This window comes from Knufia obscura (genome assembly GCF_036327395.1).
Source record: "Knufia obscura strain CCFEE 5817 isolate CBS 148926 chromosome Unknown scaffold_2, whole genome shotgun sequence".
NCBI classification, from domain to species: domain Eukaryota; kingdom Fungi; phylum Ascomycota; class Eurotiomycetes; order Chaetothyriales; family Trichomeriaceae; genus Knufia; species Knufia obscura.
Window position 1 is genome coordinate 764,524 of NW_027042688.1, and position 25,608 is coordinate 790,131.

The window sequence follows — 25,608 nt, forward strand, 5'->3', positions numbered from 1 at the left end:
TCTGAGCAAGACGTGACCACAAGTCGGTTGTTCATGATCGATTTGACAATGAGCTGCTGCACTTAGTCACTCGCATTCGTCGCTGACGACACCCTTATCTTTCATGCCGATGGTAAAATCTCCCGCGAATCTCAGACTTGGGAGCTGCGAATACGCCCCTGCAAGGTCCATGGTCGACGAATTGCCAGTCCCAGACGTCGCCTCTAGATTCAATGGTGTGGGTCGTCTGTCAGCTCCACCGGTGGCAGGCCCTCTTCTTAGCTGCTTGTTGCTCCTGATCCTCAGCATAGTCTCGATGCGCGGCGACAGTTGACAGGAGAATCAACATTTGGCAGGCCGGAGCCACCGGTCTGGCTTTTTCATGCCTCGTTTCCGTCTGTTTTAATTCCGGTAGATAGTGTTGACTGATTGGAAGAAAGATGCGGTAGTTATGTCAATACCCCTTAATGACACGCATAACGATCAAGCCCAGTTCGGACTTTGTCCAAGTGCAAGGGCGTATATCGAGCGTGGCGATCCAGTGGAAGTGGTTGTAGTAGGTGTACATGAATGTAGAGGAGGCGGACAACGTGTGAATTCTGTGATCGGATAGGATGGAATACGTCGATGACGGGCTGAAGGGCCAGTGCTGCATCAGAGCTTTACTGTAGGGCGACGAAGCCTCGTAGCTTGCGAGTTGAGGCAGAGCTGCGTAGCCAATCGTTGGAACGTGACGTCGCGGTTGCGACGCATGCAGAGGTTGCTTGCATTTGGCCGAGTCATATACATCGCTTTTACTCTCATGTAGATTTCGTATAGTCCAGGTCCTCTGAATGGAGAAATCGTTCACGTATTTGGTCGACTTCTAGTCCTTTAGTCAGTCGAAATGCTACTTCTCGCCTGACCTTCGACACAATCTATGCTTTCGACTTAATTAAATAACCAGGATCCGACCAAGCGTTGCATCGTCGCCTTAGTGGCGCTGGTAGAGGACTCACAGCGATTAGAAATCTCGAATCTCGAATCACCCAAGTGCGATTTTTCCGTCCCGTTGACCGAGCACCGCGTACCAAACGGCACATTTATACCCCCTGGCCCAATCGACACCTCCTTCCCAGTCTCCGTCTCATTCGCAAATAAATTCGGAATTTTCGTCTCCGCAAAGACTTGAGGGTAGGTCTTTGCGAGGATTGCCAACGACTGTTGGTGCTTCTTCCACCTTTCGTTATCAGGAAATAGTTCGAAGAGATGCATCAACACAACCGCAAGTGATTCATCCAAGATCTCCTGCTCGCCCCTGCTTAGTCGGTAGCGCTCGTCCAGTGCGGCGCGAACGCGCATCAGCACATAGTCAATGGTGCCGCTATTGATCTCCTGACTGAACCCAGCCACTTCATCCTGCGGCAGCAACGCAGCAGCAATGTTGAATAACAGATGGTTTGCTTCCTTGAGAACTTGTGCCTCGGATCCAATGTATCGATAAGCGCGATCTGCGCTCTCCCACAGTGTCAGGAAGCGGAGAAAGTCCTGCTTATCATCGACGCCCTTGCGATACTGTGTCAGGCGCCGGCTGAGATGGCCGCGAATAGCGCGAACGGAGAGATAGCAGGCGTCTTCGGCTAGGAAGGGGTTATTCTTGACGTCCATGAAGAGGGGTTTCGAGTAAAGCATGATGGCGTTGTAGCCCTCGCAGACACCGAGTGTTTCACGAAGGTTCTTGTGGACTAGGTCGTAGGTGCCGACATTGCCGTTTTGAAGTGTTTCGGTTTCGAGTTCGTGTAGGAGTCGACGGGCGCCTTTCAGGTGGATTGCGCCGGAGCGGTAGTCGAAGAGCATGGATTCGATGGTCCATGCCATTAGACCCGCGATCAAGCTCTCGACTTTGGAAGTTTTGCCGTCCATGATGTCCTTAAGAGCAGATGTGTAGTGGGTCAGTGCTTGTTGCGCACAGTCCGAGCGTCTGCGTTGTACGGCATTGAGCCATTGCTCGTCCACTGTTACGGCTGCGAGGAGGAGACGGCGAATTGGGGCGGAATAAAAGGTAAATCGAGGGACTAGCATACACCAGAGATCACCGTTAGGTCCGTAGCCGTTGAGCATAGGCGCGGTCCACGAGAGCCAGAAACCGAATGCTGCTTTGTCTTCTGGGGTCTGATACGGGGAGTCCGAGGGCCGGATATTGCGTAGAGACGAATAGGACTTTGTGAGCATGCGGAGCCCTTGGGCCTTGATGGGTCTGGTGAAGGGAAACTCGCTGTCTTGCTTGAGAGACCGAGCGTCGATGATACCGAACTGACTCTGAGCAGACGATGGAACTGTGGCTGGTTGGATACCCCTGGGTTCCACGATCGTGTAACCAGAGCACTGCATGCCGGTTTTGAGGCACTTGAGGCATTCTGGCTTGCGCTCGTCACACTTTACTCTGCGCTTCTTGCAATTGTCGCAACCCGTTCGAACTTTCGGTGAGAACCTCTTCTTGCGTTTGCTTCCCGTTGGCTGAGGTGAAGATGTAGATGAAGATGTAGAACCTGAGGTTTCGAAATCAGCCATTGTCGTGCTTGTCGTAGAGAGGTCGTGAAGCACAAACTTGCATCATTTGTGTTGATATATATGCCTAGAGCAACAGCAATACCTGATCGAGGTGCTTGGACGTCCAGCGTCTTGCGTACGGGACACTACCGCTGGTAGTGGGACCCAAGGCTGAATGACTGTGAGATCTAGGATTGTTCTGGAGATGAAGCTTGGACAGTCTGGGGAGGCACTCGAGACAGTGAAGATTGCCGCTAGACTAGTGTTAGTGGCTGTAGGGCTGTACGGGCCAATGCCAGGGGTCCGAGCCGCTTCTGCTCCCTGCCAATGAACAGCCAGGGCGGCAATAAAGACGTTTCAGCCACCCTTGTCGATGCTACTATACAACAATTACGGTTAAGCTTGACGAAGGAAAAGTCCAAGGGTAAACCAGACATGTGGTGACGCGCACTTTGCTTCCGTAAGCAAGCGTGTCTCGCGTATAGCAGTTAGCATCGATATGACTAGGTCGTCACGATGGTAGACTGATTGGGGGCGGGAACATCAGCTCAGCTGGACGGTATGCTGCCTTAGCTGCCTTGGCTGTCAGAAAAACTGGACTGAGATGAGCCTGGGTACTTTTGAAAGTGCACGAGGAACAGCGGTATGTCCTTATAGCACAGTAGACGAATACGCAGAGGTCGCATAGTCTTACCAAATGTGGATGCCTTGCGACAGGTCGCTAACATTTTGCAGCCGTGCTTACACATTTTGGGTAAATGATCGGCTTGGCATGCGGCCAGGCACAACAGCATAGCTAGTCGATCGTGCGAGCTAACTCGTATAGAGTAACAGTGCTCATAGTAGTACACAACAGTAGCGGTCCCTTCAACTAGTCGAGGAGGCAGATTGAGGCAGCGAATGTGCTTGCCACTTGGAATTACCTTCTCCTTTCGGCACTCTTTTGGCCCTTATCATAGGAGTAGTAAGCTGATTCTCAACTTCTCTTGCTACAAGGACTGCTTCCCTGATCCTCGATTCACAGACGTCGCGACCCAGTATCTCCATAGTGCTCGGGGCGTCTGGGCTTGAGTCAGTACCAAGCAGAGCCCATCGTAGGAATGCATATAGCGTCCCCGTCGCAGCTTTAGCCCGGGCTAGCTCCTCTGGCGTCGAGGAAACGTCATCGGTGATTTGAAGCTGAAGGATGTGGTCTCGCAGGGTGTCGCGGTTCCAGAATTCTTCTGGGATGTAGAAAAAGGTGGTGGCTGCAACTCGCAGATTGGGATACAGAGACACATCAGGGACGGCGAGATGCAGTGGCTTTCTTTTCTTGATTTTCTCTTTGGAGAAGAACAACTCCGAGCTTGCGACAAACTGTTGGGCATTGCGGTATGGTAGTGAGCGCACGCGCAAGAGGTTTGCTATAACGTCTCGCAAGCTGCGCTTGCCAATGAATTCGGTCATAGCAGCAGCGCCATACTTATTCAATAGCTCGACTGCAACGTTTCTGATCAATTGTTCCAAGTGCTCTCCTTCAGCTTCGACACGGCGTCTCGCATGTTGTTCTTGAAGAAAGTTGAGCTTTTCAAAAGCAACCATGGTATTGCCCTTTGTGATCTTCAGGTCAAAGATTTCCTCTAGCTCAGGCAGATCCATGACATCGTTCTTCCTCTGATGCGACCAGCCAAGAAGAGCAGCGAAGTTGGTCAAGGCTTCCGGGAAGATGCCTTGTTTGTCACGGAAGCTGGATATGTCGGAGTCGAAGTTGCGCTTGCTCAGCTTTTGCCTGTCTGCGTCAACGAGCAGCGGTACATGACCATATTGTGGTGGAGCCCAGTCGAAGGCATTGTAGAGTGCGACATGGAGAGGAGTCGAGGACATCCATTCCGACCCCCGTATAACATGGGTAACCTCCATCAGCTTGTCATCGACGACATTTGCGAAGTGATAGGTAGGAAACTTGTCAGACTTGATCAAGATAGGGTCATCATAGACAGGCTCATCGGCTAGATGCTGCTTGGTTCTTCCTGCGCCATGGCCTGATGTGCCATAGACTAAATCGTTGTATTTTGGGTATTCCTTTGGAACATGAAAGCGAACGACATGGCTCTCACCCTTGGCTGCTCGGTCTTCTGCTTCGTCTTGTGGTATGTCTATGCACTTCCGATCGTAGCCCAGGGGCAGGCCCTTGTCGTGTCGCAAACGATTGAGCTGATCCATTCGGTCGGCTGAACAGAAACAGCGATACGCTTTGTGGGTGTCGAGGAGAGTCTGTATGTGGTTCTGGTAGAGGTCGAGCCGTTCAGACTGTCGATAGGGACCATAGGGGCCGCCAACCTCTGGCCCTTCATCCCACTGCAGGCCGGCCCATCGTAGGTCTCTGAACAGACCTTGTTCAGCTCCGGGTATTGTCCTTTTCTTGTTCCAGTCAGCTCAAGCTCACACGGCAACAGCTAGGGCTATGTGCTGACCTGGTCCGTATCTTCTATGCGGAGTAAGAATTGGCCGCCCGTGCGCCTGGCAAGTAGATAGTTGAACAGGGCAGTCCGTATTGAGCCAAGGTGTAAATTCCCTGTAGGCGACGGAGCAAATCGCGTCCTTGCAGGCGTGTCAGGCAGTTTCGGCCGTCTCGTCGGATTAGCTGATTGCTTGCTGCTGGTCGAGAAGGCGCGAGTTGTATTTGCCTTTTGGCCACGAGCCAATCGTGTCAGGCACGACTCGCATATCCATGATGATGCGCGCCTTCCCAGCAACGATTGCGCCTTGTGCATGGTAAGCAATCACAGAGTCAGATGAATGCGAAAGTGCTCGAAGCTTCGGACCAACCTTAGAAAGTGCCAGCGTCAGAAAAGTTACAGTGGAGATTCCACTATTAGCACCTGCAGCACGCCGCCTCGTGCGTTTGACGATCATGGCACTGCAAAGCAAAGCCATTTTACTCAGCAATCGAAGAGTCTGCAAAAAAGTCGGTCATCGGTCATTCTCTGCAGTTGGAATTTCTGTTTTACATTGATTTGCAACACTTCTTCCCTTCGCACTTTGACCAGGACCAGAACCACGACGCAACCAACATAACCCGCCAACATGAATGGCATGCCCGGCATGAACGGCGGCCCCGCCGCCGACGACATCGACCTCTACGACGTCCTCAAGATCTCCAAAGGCGCCTCGAAATCCGAAATCAAAAAAGCCTACCACAAAGCCGCCCTCGCCAACCACCCCGACAAAGTCCCCGAAGACCAACGCGAGGCCGCAGAAACACGCTTCAAAGCCGCATCCCAAGCCTACGAGATCCTCTCCGATGACCAAAAACGCGACCTCTACGACCAACACGGCATGGCCGCCTTCGAGGGCGGCGGGCCCGGAATGGGCGCAGGCGTAAACATGGAGGACATCCTCGGCGGTCTCTTCGGCATGAACATGGGCGGCATGGGTGGGATGGGCGGTGGACGCGGCCCCCAAAGACCAAAGCGCTCTCCAGATGAGAACCAGAAATACGAAGTCTCCCTCGAAGATCTCTACAAGGGCAAAACCGTCCGCTTCTCCAGCACCAAGAACGTCCTCTGCAGTAAATGCTCCGGCAGCGGCGCAAAAGAAGGCGTCGAGCCCCGCGAGTGCGCAACATGCAAGGGCAATGGTGTAAGACAGGTCCTCCAGCAAGTCGGTCCGGGCATGGTCACCCAGCGTCTTATGGAGTGCAGTGCCTGCGAGGGTTCCGGCAAGGTCGTCAACCCGAAAGACAAATGCAAGAAATGCAAGGGCAAGCGCACGACGGAAGAGAAGAAACAGCTAGAACTGTATATCCCCCGTGGCGCGAAAGAAGGCGACAAGATCGTGCTAGAGGGCGAAGCAGATCAGATACCCGGTGCCCAACAGACGGGAGATATCATCTTCCATCTCGTCGAGCAACCACATGATATCTTCAATCGTGCTGGTCCTGATCTCCAGGCTAGTCTTGAAATCACACTCGCTGAGGCCCTAACCGGCTTCGACAGAACAGTCATAACCCACCTCGACGGCCGCGGCATCCACCTGAAACACCCCCAAGTCGAAGGCGAAATCATGCGTCCGGGCCAAGTCATCAAGGTGAAGGGTGAGGGCATGCCGTATAAGAAGAGTGATGCGAAGGGCGATCTGTATCTGATAGTGGATATACAGTTCCCTGAGGATGGGTTCTTCACAGAGGAGACTGCGGCATCATTGAGGAAGTTATTGCCGCAGCCGGAGCCGGCGATCAAGACGGATGTGACGGATGAGGCGCAGTGGGAGGATGCTGATCCGGAGGAGTTCGGGAAGGGGGATCCGAGGGGTGGTGGGGCTTGGGAGGACGAGGATGAAGATGGGGCTGGGGAGGGACCGCAGTGTCAGACGCAGTGAGAGGGTTATTATAGAGGGGTGAGTAGATGCACAAATAGCATGGACTGATGAGTTATGAGGTTATGGGTTCATGACAACTTGAAGAATACGCGAGGAAAATCGTTACTCGGGTACCATACAGTGTGCAGAAAAGTTGACGATGCACAAAAGATACGACGCGGCAAGCGGAAGCATATTAGAATGGCGTTGAGGTGCAGGTCGTGGACGTGGATAGGTCTTTTGTTGAATGTTGAAATGATAGACTTGAACCAAATTCAACTCGTTTTTGTTCTGATGATACCATCATGATGCTCCGCTACTGCTGTTGTCTATGGATCTTCTCGATCGTGGTTTCGTCGCCTGTCGGTGTTGGTCAGAAACCCATGACCGCGTGCCTACTTCCCCACTGCAGTTCTCCGGCGCATAAACAACATCTACAGTAACCTGGGATTGGTCCAACAAGCGGAGTCTGGAGCGCTACTCTTGCCGACTGAAGAGGCAAGACCGTCTGTCCTTGCACTCCAGCAAGTGCCTCTGACCTACAGCAAACCAGATTCCTTCCTTCCTTCCCAGACTACACTAGATTCACTCTCTCCCTTCCCAACACAACCTAATTCACGACCCCACTCATCCCATCCACACTCTCCGCCTCCCCAATCTCCCGTCCAATGATCCTCCCACTAAACCTCTTTCCCAACCTCTCACTAGTAACCCTAAAGCACCCAGGGAACCACCCATTCAACCCCTCCTCCCTCCCAAGCACCATCTCACTAACCGCCCTCGCACACAAAAAGCACAACACCATCCCATGGCCCTGGAAACTCGCATCGAGAAACAGTCCTTCTTCATTCGGGTAGGGGCCTACGAGGGGGTATCCGTCGGCTGAGTACCCCATTATTCCGGACCACAATTTACGTGTGGTGCCGATGGGGTGTGGGGGACCCCAATTCGTGGTTGGGCCGAAGAAGGTGGATGTGCAATCTGCCAGGTAGGATGAAATACTCGACGGGACAGATGCGTAGGTGTCATCTGTTGTGTGGAATTCGGAGGAGCCTTGGTTGGGGGTTTTGGTTAGGCCGCCGCCGATTACGATGTCGTAGGCGCTATCACCATCGGCGGTGTTTTCGGTGTGGTTGTTTGTGGTGACGACTTGATCGGAGGATGAGCGGATGGCGGGGCGGGTGATCATGTATTCGTAGCCTTCCTTGTAGATGAAGGAGTATGTTGTGGGCAGATTACCTCCGTGGGGAAGGGATTGGCCGGGCCGTTGGGCTGTGACGACGCCGCGGAAGGGGACGATGACTTCTTGGAGGTGGGGGAGGAGGTGGGCTGTGTAGCCGTTTGTTGCGAGGATGAGGATTGGTGTTGTTATGGGGCCATGGGGGGTTGTTACTGTCCATGTTGTTTTGTTCGAGTCTGTTGCTTTTGAGATTGATTTTGCGGGCGTGTTGGTCTGGAGGTTCAAGCCGAGATCGAGCGCGAGCTTCAATATGCCAACTGTGAGCTTATATGCGGAGAGACTTCCTGCTTCGTATTTCAGGCTACCTAGGCTGTTCTCTGCGAAGAAGAATTTCTTGGTTTCTTCGGGTGTGTAGAAGGTGTGTTTTGAGGTTGGGTGGTCGGGGATTAATTTTTGCATTTTGGCTACGGATTCTCGCGCTTCGTCGAGGTGGCCTTGGTCGTAGTAGATGTCGACGGTGTCACATCGTTTTGCATCACATTCGATGCCTTTCTCTTTTACGAAGTTGTGTACTGCTGCCATGCAATCGTATTCTAGCTTCGAGACCTTGATGGCATCCTCTTCACCTACCGCTTTGATGTTCTCGAGGAACGACCTGTATGATGCAGTCTTTGTGTGGCCGCCATTTCTGCCTGATGCACCACTTGCTGCTTGTCTGGCTTCTAGCATTACGATTTTCAGCTCGGGCTTGGCGGTGAGTAGGTTGTAAGCGATGCTTGAGCCGCTGATGCCAGAGCCGACGATGACAATGTCGGCATTTTGAGGGAGATCTGAAGTTGTACTCAGATCTGCTACTGCATCCGGTGGTTGTTGCCAGTAAGATGTGCTTGGGTTAGGGTGGGGGAGGCCTGTGTTGGTCGTGCCATTCATCGAAGACATGGCTGGTTGGGATTGGGTCTGTTTGATCACGGAACCTACCTAAACATATCACTTCCAGCACGAACATATGCATTGTGGCAAGTGCTTGACGTTTGTATCGTGATACCCAGCGAGTGTCACGTCGATATCCGATAGCAGACGTATTCCAAAGAAGTAATTGCATCCCTGGCGCGCCTTCGGGGTGCCAATCGGAAACTGAGCGCCAAGGCCAAATTAGAGCAGTCGAGTGGAGGCAGGTGCGCCCGGACCAGAACCGCTTACATCGGTTGACCTGCCTTTGTCAGGCAGATCTGATGCAACCGATGTTCTGCTCAGACTGCACTTGTTCTGCGTTCGGAAGACTCTCTTTGTTCCAACCCAACCACAAAAGCCTTCTACGCCTAGTCTAACAACACCAGCAATAGACGCTCTATCCACTCTCAACACACCCTCACCGAAAACGTTACCTCCTACCGAAAGCGACACGACCGAAGCCGAGTAACTTTCGATCCTGCCCGAGACCCCTCGCAAACCGGCAGCTAGATCTACCGCCAATCGCGACTCAAATTCTGGCGCGGACCTCAATAACGACCTGAGTGGTAGGCGCCACGCCTCTGGCGTCGAGGCCATCTCCCTTGCGATTTTCCATGTCATACTCGCCGTCAGCGCATCGCCTGCCACTGTCACCAGCATCTCCTCCAGAATCGGGTGTGAAGCAACAACCGAAACACCACGTTTCTGTTGTCACGCCTCAAACGCCTCCTTCGCCAGACTCCATGTCAGTAGCTACGAAGCGCTATGTATCTGCTTACGAGGACGGTCGGCATACGAACGAAATGGCGAACAGATCCCCTCAGAACTACCAGACACAGTCACAGCGCCCGTCAATAAGCTCGAGTACTCCACAACCGCAAAACATGCTGAAAAGACCAGCGCCGCAGGACGAAGAAGAGCGGCCGACGAGCAAGCGTCAGAAGAAGGAAGATGTACCCGAGACTATGGAAGTGGACTCCTCACATACCGCGACCAACCATGACAGACAAAAGGACCCAGAGCAAGCACAGAATGAAACAGGTCAGGGTAGTGTAGACGTGATCATCGACGAAAATACTGCAGCCCAAGATGACTCTGGGAAAGTCAACGCCGATCTGGATCCAATCTTCAAAGATGTCGGAAAGTCCTTTCGCATTGGAAGAACCAGTAAGGCTGACCCTTCCCCTCCCACTAACCTCAAATCTCTGGAATTGATGCTCATGTTGTTTCGCAGTTCATAAACGCGCCGCCGTCGATATGAACCAGAACCTACTCGGGAGATATGGCTACCACGATCTACTAGCCAGATCTGCACGCCTAGACCCCGACACAGGCGAAAAGATAAACAAGTTGAGAAGCAGCTATGCGGGCCAGGTCAGGGATGCCAAATTACCAGGCTTGAACGATCATGAGAGAGTAGTGCGCAAGGATGATGGTTCCCAGCCGAGTGAACTGAGGACTATGGCAACATTGACGGACCAGGAATTCGCGTCGCAGCGTTCGCAGAGGAAGATCGGAGACTTGAGCACGTTACATGGTCTCATGAAAGATGCCCTTCATCTCGAAGCCACCAGTATGGGCAGGACAATAAATGAAAAATGGGATCGTATACTCGGTCATGAAGCGCCAAAACCAACAAGACCGCAGCAACCAGCTTATGCCCGCTTACAGCAATCGCAACCACCTAATGGTGTGAGACCCGCACATCCTGTTGCCGCTGCGCAGGTTGACCAAAGGGCTTCTCGCGGAAAGAAGCGCTCTTATCGTGACGACGCATTCGACGGCTACAGAGGCTATGGAGATGGTCTTAGCGAAGTGGAGGAGGATCAGGACCGTGGTGGCGACTATGTCGAAAGAGGCAACAAGAGACGGAAGGGTTAGAGCTCCGACACTGATTTTGAAGTAAAGAGGAGATCAACGCAGACACAGTCGCGAACTGTACCGCAGCAGTCACCAAACACCAAGCAACAGCAAGCTCAGAGAAGCTCGTCAGGTTATGCTGCGGAGCTCCAAGCTGCATTGAAGCGATTCGCAGCAGCAAGCTAGGGCTAGCTGACTTGCTCTGGTAGACGGAAGGAAGAGAACGATGTTTACATGGGAACCCATTTCAGAGGTTCAAGATACCCAAAGCGCAGTTATTGTTAATAGAGTTGGGGAATTTGCTGAGTACCCAAGACTGCCACCTTCCGTAGTGGCAGCGGCGTTATTCAGACGAATCTGTGGTTCGAGGATTGATTATTTGCTTTGGACTGGGTCATCTTGAGGAGATCCTCGAGCTCGATGGAAGGCGCACGCCCTTTGATGGGGCTAGCTGCGATCATCATTTAGAAAAGTACCTGACGTGCTCATGAACATAACGAATCAAAGACTGTGTATGATCATTACCACTGCAATGCATTTCTCCGTGACGTCACCTAGTGTTCAGACAACAGAGGCTTTGTCAAAGCATATACTAATTGGTCGGCGGCGAGGTTGTGGAGCGTGGTTCCCCTTCGGACGAAGTCATCCTCGACTGGACATTCTAAGTTCATGACCCACAATGCCTCCATAACACCTCGACCCCACGTTCAAGTCGACAGCGGATGGCATGATATATCATGTACGGGAATCTTAATGATGGTTCAGGATGCCTCCCAGATATCTTGACGTTTAGTGACACAGCTGCCAGTTACACTGACCGCGATTTAACAGGATCCTTGACGGACTCCAGAGCTTCCTCGAGCACAGTACACGTCCGTAACACAGACTCAACGTATAATTGCACCTATCCATCATGGCATCCACCGACATCCCAATGCCCACCCCAACAGTCCCGAACAAGTCATTCACAGAGTTCAAATCCATGTCATTCGACATCTACGGCACCCTGATAGACTGGGAAACAAGCATCATAAAACAATGCCAACCGCTCCTCGACAGTCTACCCACAGACTCACCATACAAGAACGCAACATCCGACTCCGCCGCCCGCCAGAAACTAGCCGCTCGCTTCAACCACTTTGAGGCGAAAGTTCAAGCCGACAAGCCCGCCATGGTCTACGATGAGCTGCTCGAGGAGACGTACCTACTTCTTGCGAAGGATCTAGGCGTCGACGCCTCAACTTCCAGCATCAATGAGCAGGCGAAGAGATTCGGTAACTCTGTCGGCGAATGGGAGGCTTTCCCCGACACGGTCGACGCAATGAAGCGGTTGGGAAAGTACTACAAGCTCGTACCTCTCTCCAACGTCGACCGCGCATCTTTCTCCCGCACGGCATCCGGTCCGCTCGCTGGTATTCCGTTCTGGAAGGTCTACGTAGCGGAGGATATCGGCTCGTATAAACCTGATCTACGCAATTTCGAGTATCTTCTCAAACGCCTCGACGAAGACGATAAAGCTGAAGGTGGAAGTGGTATCAGCAAGGAGGAGGATCTGATGGTTGCGCAGAGTCTGTTTCATGATCATGTGCCGTGCAAGAAGATGGGGATGGCGAGTGTGTGGATTGCGAGGGGTGGAGCGGGGATGGGTATGGGACAGGGGGCAAAGGATTTGCATGAGAGGGGGGACGTGGGATATGGGTGGCGGTTTCCGACGCTTGGAGCGCTTGCTGATGCTGTTGAGAAGGAGTGGGAGGAGAAGGGGGTGAAGGCAAGGTACTGAGTGATTCATGGGGTGTCACAGCACATCCTTCAAGTGATAACATCTAAACCATCTACACTGCTTGAGAAAGGTGAAGCTTTGTAAGGCTTTCGCCGTGACGACTGTCACACACCAGAAAGGACGAATTACTGATCACAGAACACATCGGTAGGGGCGGGTACGAGCCTCATTTGTCCATGGTACCTTCCGCTGCACGTTGGGGATATTCCTCGGTCGTTTACATCTTGCACTTTCCCTACTCAGTCCTCACACCCAAGAAGAACATCGCATTGTTGTGTCATACTCTTTGTGGCGTCTTGCGATCGCCGTCACAGGTCCAGCTTCGGTGATATTGTTGACGACTGCAATGGGCTTTAGCATTGATTCTATCTAATCCAACAATAGACTCGAGAGAAACGGTACTGCGGCTTACTGAGACGTTAGCAGTGAAGCAAGTACAGGTAGGGACAGCAAACGAGCTCAAATGGTCCGGTATTGGGGGCACTGCTGAATTCAACCTCAGTGACGAGGAGGTGGCGCCACGCATATGCACGAATGTTGAGAGTGTCAGGTCGACACTGAGTGTTGAACGAAGGTAAGTGCAATGTCACTAGTGCTGTCGTTTGCGCTGTGGGCAGAATAAATACAGGGCAATCCCAACCTTGACCTTTCTGCTTCTCCTTCTCAACATACACCATCCATACATCCTCCTCGTCGACAGAAGACCAATCTCCTCGCTCAGTCTACTACACCACCTACGACCACTGCGAGATTCGCTTCTCCAATCTTCTCAACAAACCTCTGCCGATACAAGCATGGGCAAAATATCCTTGTTCCTCGGCGCAGGCCTCCTTGTAGCCGCTGTTCACCTTTTCGAAGGTATATCAGCAACAAACATCTTCCATGGTCAGCCCGCAAACCTAGACCCGATCAACTGCCTACCCTCAGCTCCTTCTCAGCTCGTCGAATTCGGATACAAGTATGACCGATATTGGCCTCTGTTCGTCCCTTTGGATGGTAAGCCGAGGGCGCTTGAGCCACCCACAGACCCCATCACCGAACCGAAGATAGTTGGACTATCAAAAGAGCCTCTCCTGGTAGAATGTCCGTGTGTCGACACACAGACGGGTCAATGCACCTCCGGACCCTGCGAGGCAGGCCCCTACTCGGTCGAGGTCAAGGGACACAACGAAGCCATCGCCTGCGATATAGTGATCTCAACTGGCCAGTCAGGCGAGACTGAAACCATAACTTTGACCAACAAGAACGGTACATACGTGGTGGAAGGTCACCTCAAGACAATCTCATGCCACTCCCAGTCTCAACATCGCCGCGACCCAAAGTACCGTAAGGACAGCAGTCCTAACAGTCCCAGCTCCAACTTCGCTCGCCAACTGCCAACGACCAATGTCGAGGGGTGTTATAACGTCACTGGTGTTAACCCCGGTGCTGTTCCAGACAGTCAGCGTATCGACTGGTACTTCGAAAACGACGACAACCCATATACCCTATACTTGCCGAGGGATGGCAAACCATACCACCTGGACCCACCACAGCTCAAGTGCGCGCACTGGACACCACCTCAAACATTTACTTGTGCACCTTGCAACAACAAGTTCTGGAGATTCGACATCGACACGAGGAACACAGTCTGCGAAATAAATTTCAGCTTTGTCCAAGGGACAAGAGATGCCAGGGCTGGTTACGGTTGGTGGGGTATCGAAACGGGTGCTATCCCGCAGGCGATAGGTTGCTGGCCTGATGCGGATGGGGTCGCGTCAGCAGAATATTCGAAGGCGCTTGCTGATGGCGAGCTCGATATTGTGGGCATCAAGAAGATTGAGCGACCGGTCGGCCTGCCACCTGCTCCTGAATACCCAACATCAGCTGAAGATTTCGTGGTGGTTGACTAGGGTGGCAACTGGAGCCAGCACCAGAAGACTGAGCATACAGGGCGTTTTCGTGAATTGACGCTTGGGTCTCGAAGACCAGACAAAGGGTTGGCGCGATAGGCGTTGTTGAATGGTTGATGAAAGCAATAGGGTCTCAATTCCTCGCTTGTGCAACAGTGAGCAACCATAGAAGCAATTGATGTAATTCAAGATGTCTCCATCTTCGCAATAAAATGCGGTAACATAGTGTCGTCTCTTCCTCCATCTCTTGAACTTTTTCAGTTGTTATGCCTGCAGCTTGCCCTACCTTTGAGATGTTCTCAACTACCTTGACAGATATTTCACTAAGTCCTTATATCTTGTGAACTTCTTGCCAATTTGGACCTTCATGGTAGACTGGAGAGGATAAAGCCGTACGGCGTTGCAGCCGCACTTAAGTGCAAGAGAGGATGTTGAACATTCGAGCATACGATGCTTAGTACATGGCTATCTTGGTCGCCTAGGTAGGTCAGCCAGCTTGAGGTTCATAGCTTCAATAGCAGACACAAATCCTTAAATGTTCCTTTGGTTGAGAAGTGCTCTCTATCCCTTTCGAGAAGCAAAGATGCCGAGGCTTGATTGGCTACCATTAATTTAGCTTTTGACGCGCGACGCGTTGCGACGTGATAGACGCGTAAAGTGGTCGTTGGCCTCACCATTTCGAGGGGCAGATTCTCGTACACATTGCGAAGGCAGTATTCTCGACGCACATACCTCCTCTGTGTGCTCTGCCAACCGTCACACCTTTGCTCACCATGTCGACACTACTCGACTCGGTGCTCAACTCAGACGCTGTCGCAGGCGCAACCCCTTCATCACAACCAGCACAAACACCAAGAGATTTACCCTCGTCACCCCGGAGAACACCAGGTCCGCCACCCTCGATCAGCAATGGATTTCCTTCAGAGGCAGGCTTATTGCCAGACGATGAGGTTGTCGGCGCAGCACAAGGCAGGCCTCGAAACCCTCTAGACAGAAATGTGCCCAAATTGGAAGATCAGGCTGCGGTTAGGGTCCAGACAGCTTTTGAAGACTTCCTCGAGTCGCATACAGAAGAGCCGGCCTCTTCAGGTCTACCACCGTCGAGTGAGCTTAAGACGGACAAGTATTATATCAATCAGATTCATGGCTTGAAAGAGTTTCAGCTTTCCACTCTGTATGTGGACTACAAGCACTTAACGAGTTACATGGAAGGCTTCCTGGCCGAGGCCGTTGCAACACAATACTACAGGTTCACCCCATACCTTACCGGGGCCCTGCACAGCTTACTTACAAAGTATGAGCCAGTCTACTTCAGAGAGCATAGACAGATGGGGAGTTCCACATCCCAGGCAGGAGGAACCTCGATGGGCGCAAACATGTCCAGCACCGAAGGAACACAGAAGGACTCGATCCTCAACGCACAGACAGACAAAGTCTTCACCATAGCATTCTACAACCTACCCCTAGTATCGCGAATAAGACAGCTCAGAACAGACGCAATCGGCAAGCTAGTCTCAATTTCAGGCACAGTAACACGAACCTCAGAAGTCAGACCAGAACTCTCCTCCGGCACCTTCATCTGCCTCAACTGCAACACCACAGTCCCCAACGTCGAACAAACTTTCCGCTACACAGAACCCACAATCTGCCCCAACATAACCTGCAACAACAAAGTCGGCTGGCGCCTCGACATAAGCAACAGCACCTTCGTCGACTGGCAAAAATGCCGCATCCAAGAAAACAGCTCCGAAATCCCCACAGGCAGCATGCCACGCACAATGGACGTCATCCTCCGCGGCGAACAAGTTGAGCGCACAAAACCCGGCGAAAAATGCATCTTCACGGGTACCCTCATCGTCGTCCCCGACGTCTCCCAAATGGGCATCCCCGGCGTCCGCCCCGAAGCAAGCAAAGACAACCGCTCCTTCCGCGGCGCAGAGGAAGGCGGCTCCGGCGTAACAGGTCTTAAAGCCCTCGGTGTCCGCGATCTAACCTACAGAATGGCCTTCCTAGCCTGCTTCTCCCAGCCCGACAACACAACCCCCGGCGTCGCAGCCTCCCAATTAACAGGCCAGTCAACCAACATCCTCAACTCCCTCCACCAAGTCGACCTCCACGACACCTTCGAGTCCGGCGAGCGCGCCCAAGAAGCATACCTCGAGACCCTCACCATGCCCGAAATCGACGATCTCCGCGCAATGGTCCACAGCGACCGCATCTACTCCCGCCTCGTCAACTCCCTCGCCCCCATGGTCTACGGCCACGAAATCGTAAAAAAGGGGCTCCTCCTCCAACTCCTCGGCGGCGTCTCCAAGACAACCCCCGAAGGCATGGCTCTCAGAGGCGACATAAACATCTGCATCGTCGGCGACCCATCTACCTCAAAATCCCAGTTTCTGAAGTACATCTCCTCCTTCCTCCCCCGCGCAGTCTACACCTCCGGCAAGGCGTCCTCCGCAGCAGGTCTCACCGCCGCCGTCGTAAAAGACGAGGAAACAGGCGAACATACCATTGAGGCGGGGGCCCTAATGCTCTCCGACAGCGGAACCTGCTGCATCGACGAATTCGACAAGATGGATATCGCGGATCAAGTTGCGATTCACGAGGCGATGGAGCAGCAGACTATATCAATTGCGAAGGCGGGGATCCATGCAACGCTGAATGCACGGACGAGTATCCTTGCTGCTGCGAATCCGGTGGGGGGAGGTATAATCGGAAGGCGACGCTGAGGGCAAACATCAATATGTCTGCGCCGATTATGTCGCGGTTTGATCTGTTCTTTATTGTGTTGGATGAGTGTAATGAGAGTGTTGATCGGCATTTGGCGAGTCATATTGTGAATCTGCATATGCTGAAGGATGATTTTGTTACGCCGGAGTTTAGTACGGAGCAGTTACAACGGTATATACGGTTTGCGAGGACGTTTCAGCCGTTGTTCACGCCTGGGGCGAAGAAGTTGTTGGTGACGAAATATAAGGATTTGAGGAGTAATGATTCGGGGGGGTTGGGGAGGAATAGTTATCGGATTACGGTTAGGCAGCTTGAGAGTTTGATAAGGTTGAGTGAGGCGATTGCGAAGGCGAATTGTGTTGAGGAGGTGACGGAGGGGATGGTTGTTGAGGCGTATAATTTGTTGAGGATGAGTATTATTAGTGTTGAGAGGGATGATGTGGGTTTTGATGAGAGTGATGATGAAGGCGGTGATCAGGATGGGGAAGGTGTGGAGGGGGATGAGGCTATGGGGGATGTGGATGGGGATGGACAGAGGGAGGCGAGTGCGATGCCTGAACAAGCTGCGCGGCCGAGAACGAAGATTAGCGCGGATAAGTACACTAAGATGCGGAATATTTTCATTAAGAAGCTGGCTGATGATGAGGAGAGGGTTGCGCGGGTTGATACGGAGCGGCAACAGAGGCGTGCTGAGAGGATGGCGCAGCGTGATGGTGATGCTGAAGATCAGGATCAGGAAGATGAGGAGGAGGAACAAGACCCCTCAACCGCAGTTGGTGGTGTAGAGCAGAATGATCTGTTACTGCATTACCTTGAGAGCGTGGAGGAGGAGTTAGCTGGTCCGGAAGATATGGAGCGGGAGCAGAAGTTGGCGAAGAAGGTGCTACGGAGAATGGAGAGGGAGATGGAGGTCATGGTTGTTAGAGCGGGTGGCGGTGCTGAGCAGGCAGATGGGGGGAGAGAGGAGGAAGGAGAAAGAGAGGGGACGGTGGTGAGGTATGTGTTGCATCCTAATGTTAGTTTGGAGGAGGGTTGAGGGGATGTTATGATGTGTTCTGGGAGGCAAGGTTGGAGTAGGTGGGATTGCATGAGATGATGATGAGGGATGCGAGTATTCTAGGGTTCAAGTTGTCTATGAGAAATGAGTGTATGAGCGAATGGTTGATTACGCATTGCACGATGTAGCTGGACTGTCGAGCAGCAAATGGTTCTTGGATACTGTATACGATATTGGCGTGTGAAAGGAGACGGACATACGTTGTCATTAGAGATGTACGAACTATAACTGCACATCATCGCAATACCGTGTTTTGTCTCCTCCCTACATTGCTGGCGCCGTCCCCTCCGTGATCGTTACTCCCCCAAGTCCACTCTGCAATACCACTGCTTTCAGACATGAGAACGAGTGGACAATACTCGGAGGGCATCCGCTATGGTCAGTCCTCTGTCAGCGTCGGGCTGTTAGGCCGTGTCCTGCATCGAACAGCCGTACTTGCGTTCAGCCTCATCTGTGAGGGTGGAGCTGCAAGGTGTGGATGCGGTCATGTGGTCTCCCTTTTTCCGAGGTGGGTGGAAGCTCGATGCTGAGAGCGTGTTGGAAAAGCGAGTCCTAATTGTGGGCAGCATGGCGCTTTTGGCATAGAGCATTGGTTTTCTGTATCCTGGTTCTCCTGCAAGTTGAAGAGAGGGCTACATCGTGGTTACCAGAGGAATCTTCCGTTCGGCACGAGAGTGTCATTGAGTAGATTATCATCGTCTTCGGAGTGTTGTGATGCTCATGGCGGTAAGAGAGTTTCTTGGTGGGAATTGTTTGTTCCATTTGAAAGGTTGAGGCCTTCAGGTCTAAGATTGGGATGAGGAGGAAGGCCCTTGGACCTTGCGTGAGGCGATGTAGGGGATTGGGTGCACTCACCTCGCAGCGCCTTGGAGGTTACTTGTTGTATCTGCTGTGATCATGTTTGAGCATTATTGCGAGAGCACCTTCGGTCATAGAGACCCTGCTAGCAGTCTTTCACAAGCGCTGTGGCACACCATGACATGCTCCTGCTGTTGCCGTCGACGTTGCTTTGAGCAGGAAGGCGGCTGGGTCGCTGCCATTGTCCCTCGGGTTGCAGTAGTAGCACCGTAAGAGTAGACTAGTTGGAGGAGCGTCATTCACTTCTTTGCCTCACCCTGACCATGCTTCTCTCAATGCCCACCTCCAAGACAAGCAAGCTGACCGCTCCAAGCGCGAACCTGGGAAGTTCGAACCGCCTAATTGCCTGCCCGGAAGGTCGTTGGCTTGAGATGCGCCTGCTTGTCAGTTTCTTGCGCCAGTATTCTCCATTCCTCTTCGGGAAGGAGTCGGTATTACGTGTTCTAACCTTTGTACTGTAGCGTAGGAGCCTGGTCTGGCCAAAAGTATAGCCCAGACGACCATGGAAGGATGTGCTTTCCAGCGAAGCTCACAGCGGCCGGATCAAGGCCATGCGCAGAGTCTGCGGCGATCCCCTCGGGGGTGGGTTAGGAAATCCCCGCTTTCCCATTCGTGCTCATACATGTAATGAACATTCAAGATACAGACAAGCTTGACCAAGGTCTGAACTATGGCCTTCGCATCTGACCGCTGTCAATCACAGGGATATGAGCGGAGGATATCTATCTCGAAATGTGATAGGGAGTCGACCGATCTGCATCGAATCTGCTCCTGGGACAGCCAAGCATACCAGATACTCGTAGTCTATGCATGGATTGTGGTTAGCTGATGCACCCGTTGCATACCACCAGACTCATGACAACTCGACCAGAGCTGAGGAAGCGGCGCTCATACAGATCTGCCTGTTTTCAGAAGCAGGTTAGGTCTCTTCGGCCGACAGCGGAAGTTGATTGTTGAGTGGCTTGCTACAGTAGGCGTAGCCAAGGCCAAGAGATGAATCTCGCTTGACGATCTGACTTGACTTCGTTCTTTAAAATTGGAGGGGCTTGAAGATGAGCGGATCAAAAAAACGAACTGATAAGGACAACCTCCCTCACATAAGCTGATCGTCAATGCGATTAGAACCCGTTGCGAACGGGTGTTAGAGTACGAATACACCAGGCCTCGAAGAAACTGACGGGGCGGCTAGGGCGGAACAATTGGACGCCACGGGCGTCCGCCGAGGCCTAGAGAAGAGCGCGATCGTGTCTCTCATGGCTAGCCATTTAGAGCCTGGTTGCCGCGCCAGTTTTTTCGAGGCCTCGTGGCTGCAGCCAGTTTTATCCGGAGATATCTCATCCCACCTCCTGCCTCATACAGTAACTCCGGATAGTGCTGGCTACGCCCGCAAGTCTGAGACTAGACGTTTGAAGCTGTGGTAAGCGTAAAGACGACCAAGTACAAGAAATGAGGGTATTTTTCGCGAGAAAAGGCCCCATCCATACCGCGCACACCAAAACGCCGTGAAGTGGGCAAAGTGTTTGTGAAAGCTACCTCTATATCTTGCAAGAGTACGAAGAGCATTCCCTAAACGCTTGGAGACATCTTCCGCCGTGGCTGCTTCGATTTAGGAACTCGCTCCGTCCATTCCGTCCATGGGAGGCAGGGTAGTCTCAGCTCTGTGCGGCGCTCGAACCAGCAAGCTGCTAATATCAGTAGCTCCCTTCACTAGAGCCTCGAAGTCAAGGTTGGTCTTCGACGCCAACAGTTTGATCTCGAAAGTGCTGGTTAGATTTGTGTGGGGGATCGACAATTAGCAGATCAAAGATCGCCGCGCTCAACGGTCGAAGGATCACGCTTCGATCGAAACAGGATTGAGCTTCTGACATGGCCTGTAGTAACCCAAAGTATGGCGGTCATTCATGATAGAGTACGTGATGTAAGGACACATGAAACGCAAGACACGAACTCAACTGTCCGCGAATCCGCTGAAGCCCTTCATGGGCAGGTGCTAGGATGAGCTGCGAATGAATAGGGCAAAAGAAGTGGCAGGAGCGCGGATACAGTGAGCTCATGAACTCATCATGGTAACGAACGCGAAGAGTTTTGGTTGGCAGAGGCAAGAGCCTGCCGTGTATTGTGCAGTTGCATCAACTTGAAGTAATACCCTTCAGGGGATTTTGCGCCTAACATGGTAAACAGATCTAGGCATTTGGGAAGATGTGCGAAGCTAACACTCACGACTTGAATGTTGCGGAGTTGGCGATATTGCTCTTGTGGCAATGCTGAAGGGGTTGACGATAGCTCTGCATCTGTGTATTGATGGTGATGCAGTCTCCTAGAAACCGCACTTCATTTTAACATGCTCACTATCAGCCCTCGGTTAGGTCTTTCTCTTCATCTTGCCAACCCCTCCTGTACTGATCCAAGACGCGTCTCAGTCTCTTCATGATTGACAAGGCTTCCCGTGCTGCATTGTAGTCCTCGTTCATTCTTTTCACGTATCGGAGAAGCTCTGGTTGAACAGCTTCAACACTTTTCAGCAGCGCTTGTGCGACCTCGAATTGGACTTCAAGCTTGATGCTGGCGTCATCCGGTAGGTGGAACTCATGCTCGTGATCTGATTTCGGGCGATAAGTGGAATGGTGTCGGCTTGACGCAGGCTTTCCCAGATGCGATCGAGACAATTGCTGCACATGCTTCTGGACTTGTGCTTGTAACTCATCGAAAGTGTCTCTGTCATGGATCTGGGTCGCTTCGTCGTTGCCAAGATAAGTATTGTTAGGATCCACTGAACCCATTAGCCACCGGATATCAGATATGGCATTGAAAGCGTTGATGTTCAGACTTACCATCAATTTTGAGAGTTGGGAGGACGAGATCTCTGTTGTACCGAGTGACCTTCCGCTTCCACTCGGAGGCGCGATCCATATAAGCTGCTGCCGTCTCGTGCTTGAAGCTTTGAAGAAAGATGTCGAAGAACTTTTCGGCCTTCGTGAGGACGGAAAACAGCTTTTCGGCTGCAGCTTTGAATGCCATCGGGCTTACGGCGACCGTCTCATGGCTATGGAATGGTGGAGACTGGGGCACGGGTGAGTCAAAGCCTGGACTTCCCGCGTAGTCCATACCAGAGCTTTGCGATCGCATTGTGGGAGAGCTGGGTATGTGTTTGATTCGTCTTCCGCGAATATCATCAGGGTAGAAAGCATGGCCCCTTTCTGCAACGTACGGTTGACGGTTCATACGCAAAGCGCGGGCACGCGCCGGAGGTGGTGAATCTGGGTACAAGCCGCCATGCTGTGAGCGTAGCCTTGAGGGGAAGTAGGCTTTACCTGATATGAAGGCTTTGTATGCTTGGGCAGGATGAGGTAAGTTGTGATCAGAGTACTCGCTCCTGATGGTTTCTCCTTCTTCGCTGCTGAAGTCGTTGTGTGATTGGTGAACCGGACAGCATCTACACCCATGCTCACCCTGGAAGTGAGTGAAAGGACGATTGTGACGATCTCGATCCGGGCGATACATTTCTAGCTGTGCTGGGGCGGGCGCCTTGCTTGAGGCTGGCGAAGAGAGTATAGAAACTTGAGGCTTCTTCCTGCGTTTGATACCACCTGGTATGATGCTGTATGAGAACGAGACAGGCATTGTCGCATAACGATTTGAGGATGAGAGACAAAGCTATGTGTCGACGCAAATATGTGCTTACCCTTGGATTTGTCCTTACCTTGTTTGCGCTGATTGTTCAGCAAGCCATGTCGACACTGGTGGTGGGCATGAATGCAAGCATTGCGTATGCATGATCAAGCTCAATGATTTTTAAGGTTGATTGAGAACGATTGCTCGTGCGAACACTGTAGTCGTAGCTTGATCGTGCTGATATTGACTGCTTGGGCCCAGGCACAAAGGAAGTGGAAAGCAGCACACAGCTGTCCTTGGTTCATGTCCTCAACGAGACGTGCTCAAGGCAGTCCTTCTGTAACAGCGCGTCGTTACTCCATAGCTCGTCGCAAACAGCATGAAAGCTTGTTTTCCGAATCGCCAACATTGCATTCTCCTGTGCCCCAGATATGGTGGTGATGGCATTGATGAACAAAGTCTGGAACCGCGGACGGTGGACCGGGTCTCGCGAAAGAATAAAAATTTAAGATCCGAAGTCAGGGTTGTTGTGATGACTGGTGTGACGGCCAAACAGCACCGCAACGCAGATGTGATAGGTTCGCTTGAGCCCCCCACACATCCACGTCCTTATTAGCCGAGGCGCGTCCTCGATCAGGAATACAAATCATGTAAGTGACAAAGAGTAATGCAAGCACTGAACTTGCGCCCAGCGAGACTTACAGCATTTCTACGCGCTACGTTTGCACCGAGAACGATATCTCGAACTTATCACAAGATGACTGAACAAGTAGTACCTCCGAGCCTCCAATCAATAGCCACGGAAGTGGCGCAACTGCTCAAAGAGCGCAAGGAAACGATCTCTGTAGCAGAAACAGCAGCAGGAGGTCTGGTGTCCGCGGCATTGCTAGCCACACCAGGAGCAAGTGAGCCGTTGTCGTCGCTTCGAACAGATTGGTATTAAGACTATCATCTAGGTAGTATCTACAAGGGAGGATTGACTGTAAGCTGCTTATCCTTGCCTGATATCTGTATTTGATGAAACGCTGCAAATGTATACTGACGCCAACCTAGCTATACACATTGCAATCACGTATTCAGTTCGCAGGCTGGACCCAAGCCAATATCGACGGATACAAGGGACCTACGCCAGACATCGTTGCTGGCCTGGCCGAAAACGTCAGGGCAAAGCTAGAGTCCACTTACTGTGTCTCTGAAGTAAGTGCTCGTGTCCTGCAAACGAGGATCTCTTGGTCAGGTCATGTGGCCATCGTCTCATGCAGGAGTCCTCCGATCACTTGATCGCTAACAAATGTGGCAGAGCGGCACAGCAGGCCCAACAGGAGGCTCTACACCAAACAGAACGCCGTAAGTCGATCCTCGGAAAATTGCAAATCCTTGAGGCAAGTCGTCTGACACGTTCGATAGCGGGTATGTCGCATTAGCTGTAGCAAGCGAATCAGGTACCAAGAGGATCGATCTCGACACCGGCAAAGGCACAGACCGTGAGCAGAACATGCTTGCATTTGCTATCCATGCTTTGAAGTTGGTGAAGGAGGTCATCAACGGCCAAGCTAAGATGTAAGAGGATGAGAGCCGCTCGCCGACCAAGTCGCCGCTCGGGACCTCGCGGTCTACTCCAACCATTTGTCCAGATTGAGATCCTCGGCAACTGCGTGAATCCGAGATTCAAATGTGCATAGACGCACGGGCCTCCCATGTGGAAGAATTCGGATTCGTATGCTATCAAATCGTGACTAAGATTGGCTGTCAAACGAGGTTAGTGCGGACAGTATTCCCACTTCTGACAGGTCACCGTTTGTTATTCAGCCCTATCCTCTTTTGTAGCTATCGTTCGCACTCGTGGTTCGAACGGATGCGTGCGCCATGTGCTGTAGGAGTGACACAGAGAATGGTTACCACGTTCTGGTGGCACTCTGTAATATGAACAGTAACGTCGGGCTATTTTGCATTAGTCGTTGTAATGGACTGAGGCGTTTCCTGTAACGGTCAGTCGCTGTTCGCCGCTGCAGCTTGGAACACCCGTGATAATGTACTGCCAGATAGAATGGAACACTCTAGATAGCTTAGCTCACCGTTATTGATACGGTCTAGAGCTTGCGGCAGTCAAAGCTTACCTATACTCACAAGCATGGATACGTAGTGATCTGGTCTGGTCGACCACGGCAAAGACAGACGAAGTCCGTCCGATCAAGGTCAAGAGGAGGAGACAATGCGGTCAGAAGTGCTTTTTGGGTGCTGGGTCATAACATGTCTGTCGTGGGTACCCTTTTCGTGCTGTTACGTTACAATCTTTCTGCTCATAGGCTCGGGGGAAAACATTCAGGCACTGACAGTGGAAATGTGCAGCAGACGCGCCGGCATGGTGATTTTTCATGCTACAAGCGAGCTGGTCAATGCTGATCGAGGTAGGGATGCTCTCAGAATCGGCGAGACTGCCTCTGTTGCGATCTGGCAAGGACCGAACCTCAAACAAACCTTGGTTCGCAGCATTGTTGCACACCAGTATGCGTCGCACCTGCTTGTGCACAGTTGTGAAGGTTTCGACAATAGGATTGCAAGTGTGAAAGTGTCAACAGGTCCGGAAACCTTATTGAAGAAGGTTCGCCGCATCGAAGTATGAAAATTGGGGTATTCTCTGACAGTTCGTCCAGATGGGGCTGCGCACCAGACTTGCGGCTTGACCGGAGTGTCACGGATAGATAGCATAAGTTTTCAGCCTGGTCATCACCAGCACTGCTGTGATGGTCATGACCACGGTAGGATCAACCCAGAAGGTACAATGCTGTCAAGCCTGTCTTTGTGAAGAAGCTGATGCATGCCGTCCGTGGATACTCGAAAC

At 52.1% G+C, this 25,608-nt stretch overlaps 11 protein-coding genes across 11 annotated transcripts; 7 read left to right on the top strand and 4 right to left on the bottom strand.

Moving 5' to 3' along the window:
- Positions 1 to 909: 909 nt before the first annotated feature.
- PMZ80_002144 (uncharacterized protein) lies at positions 910 to 2,529 on the bottom strand (the record flags this gene model as incomplete). The annotated part of the gene is made up of 1 exon (XM_064870578.1): positions 910 to 2,529. The coding sequence occupies one exon, from the start codon at positions 2,527 to 2,529 to the stop codon at positions 910 to 912; it is 1,620 nt and encodes a 539-aa protein (XP_064733031.1).
- Positions 2,530 to 3,375: 846 nt separating this feature from the next.
- Positions 3,376 to 5,261, bottom strand: MSE1 (Glutamate--tRNA ligase mitochondrial; the record flags this gene model as incomplete). Its single annotated transcript, XM_064870579.1, has 2 exons — positions 3,376 to 4,908; positions 4,962 to 5,261. The coding sequence occupies 2 exons, from the start codon at positions 5,259 to 5,261 to the stop codon at positions 3,376 to 3,378; spliced, it is 1,833 nt and encodes a 610-aa protein (XP_064733032.1).
- A 313-nt stretch (positions 5,262 to 5,574) lies between these two features.
- On the top strand, positions 5,575 to 6,867 carry XDJ1 (DnaJ-like protein xdj1; the record flags this gene model as incomplete). Its single annotated transcript, XM_064870580.1, has 1 exon — positions 5,575 to 6,867. One exon carries the CDS (start codon positions 5,575 to 5,577, stop codon positions 6,865 to 6,867), a length of 1,293 nt encoding a protein of 430 aa, XP_064733033.1.
- A 589-nt stretch (positions 6,868 to 7,456) lies between these two features.
- Positions 7,457 to 8,965, bottom strand: PMZ80_002147 (uncharacterized protein; the record flags this gene model as incomplete). The annotated part of the gene is made up of 1 exon (XM_064870581.1): positions 7,457 to 8,965. One exon carries the CDS (start codon positions 8,963 to 8,965, stop codon positions 7,457 to 7,459), a length of 1,509 nt encoding a protein of 502 aa, XP_064733034.1.
- Positions 8,966 to 9,591: 626 nt separating this feature from the next.
- On the top strand, positions 9,592 to 10,858 carry PMZ80_002148 (uncharacterized protein; the record flags this gene model as incomplete). Its single annotated transcript, XM_064870582.1, has 2 exons — positions 9,592 to 10,144; positions 10,212 to 10,858. The coding sequence occupies 2 exons, from the start codon at positions 9,592 to 9,594 to the stop codon at positions 10,856 to 10,858; spliced, it is 1,200 nt and encodes a 399-aa protein (XP_064733035.1).
- Positions 10,859 to 11,750: 892 nt separating this feature from the next.
- Positions 11,751 to 12,617, top strand: PMZ80_002149 (uncharacterized protein; the record flags this gene model as incomplete). The annotated part of the gene is made up of 1 exon (XM_064870583.1): positions 11,751 to 12,617. One exon carries the CDS (start codon positions 11,751 to 11,753, stop codon positions 12,615 to 12,617), a length of 867 nt encoding a protein of 288 aa, XP_064733036.1.
- Positions 12,618 to 13,411: 794 nt separating this feature from the next.
- On the top strand, positions 13,412 to 14,509 carry PMZ80_002150 (uncharacterized protein; the record flags this gene model as incomplete). The annotated part of the gene is made up of 1 exon (XM_064870584.1): positions 13,412 to 14,509. One exon carries the CDS (start codon positions 13,412 to 13,414, stop codon positions 14,507 to 14,509), a length of 1,098 nt encoding a protein of 365 aa, XP_064733037.1.
- Positions 14,510 to 15,282: 773 nt separating this feature from the next.
- MCM6_1 (MCM DNA helicase complex subunit mcm6) lies at positions 15,283 to 17,238 on the top strand (the record flags this gene model as incomplete). Its single annotated transcript, XM_064870585.1, has 1 exon — positions 15,283 to 17,238. One exon carries the CDS (start codon positions 15,283 to 15,285, stop codon positions 17,236 to 17,238), a length of 1,956 nt encoding a protein of 651 aa, XP_064733038.1.
- A 29-nt stretch (positions 17,239 to 17,267) lies between these two features.
- Positions 17,268 to 18,275, top strand: MCM6_2 (MCM DNA helicase complex subunit mcm6; the record flags this gene model as incomplete). Its single annotated transcript, XM_064870586.1, has 1 exon — positions 17,268 to 18,275. One exon carries the CDS (start codon positions 17,268 to 17,270, stop codon positions 18,273 to 18,275), a length of 1,008 nt encoding a protein of 335 aa, XP_064733039.1.
- A 3,230-nt stretch (positions 18,276 to 21,505) lies between these two features.
- PMZ80_002153 (uncharacterized protein) lies at positions 21,506 to 22,775 on the bottom strand (the record flags this gene model as incomplete). The annotated part of the gene is made up of 2 exons (XM_064870587.1): positions 21,506 to 21,924; positions 21,986 to 22,775. 2 exons carry the CDS (start codon positions 22,773 to 22,775, stop codon positions 21,506 to 21,508), a joined length of 1,209 nt encoding a protein of 402 aa, XP_064733040.1.
- Positions 22,776 to 23,523: 748 nt separating this feature from the next.
- Positions 23,524 to 24,330, top strand: PMZ80_002154 (uncharacterized protein; the record flags this gene model as incomplete). The annotated part of the gene is made up of 5 exons (XM_064870588.1): positions 23,524 to 23,671; positions 23,723 to 23,748; positions 23,820 to 23,963; positions 24,067 to 24,113; positions 24,174 to 24,330. 5 exons carry the CDS (start codon positions 23,524 to 23,526, stop codon positions 24,328 to 24,330), a joined length of 522 nt encoding a protein of 173 aa, XP_064733041.1.
- Positions 24,331 to 25,608: the final 1,278 nt, after the last annotated feature.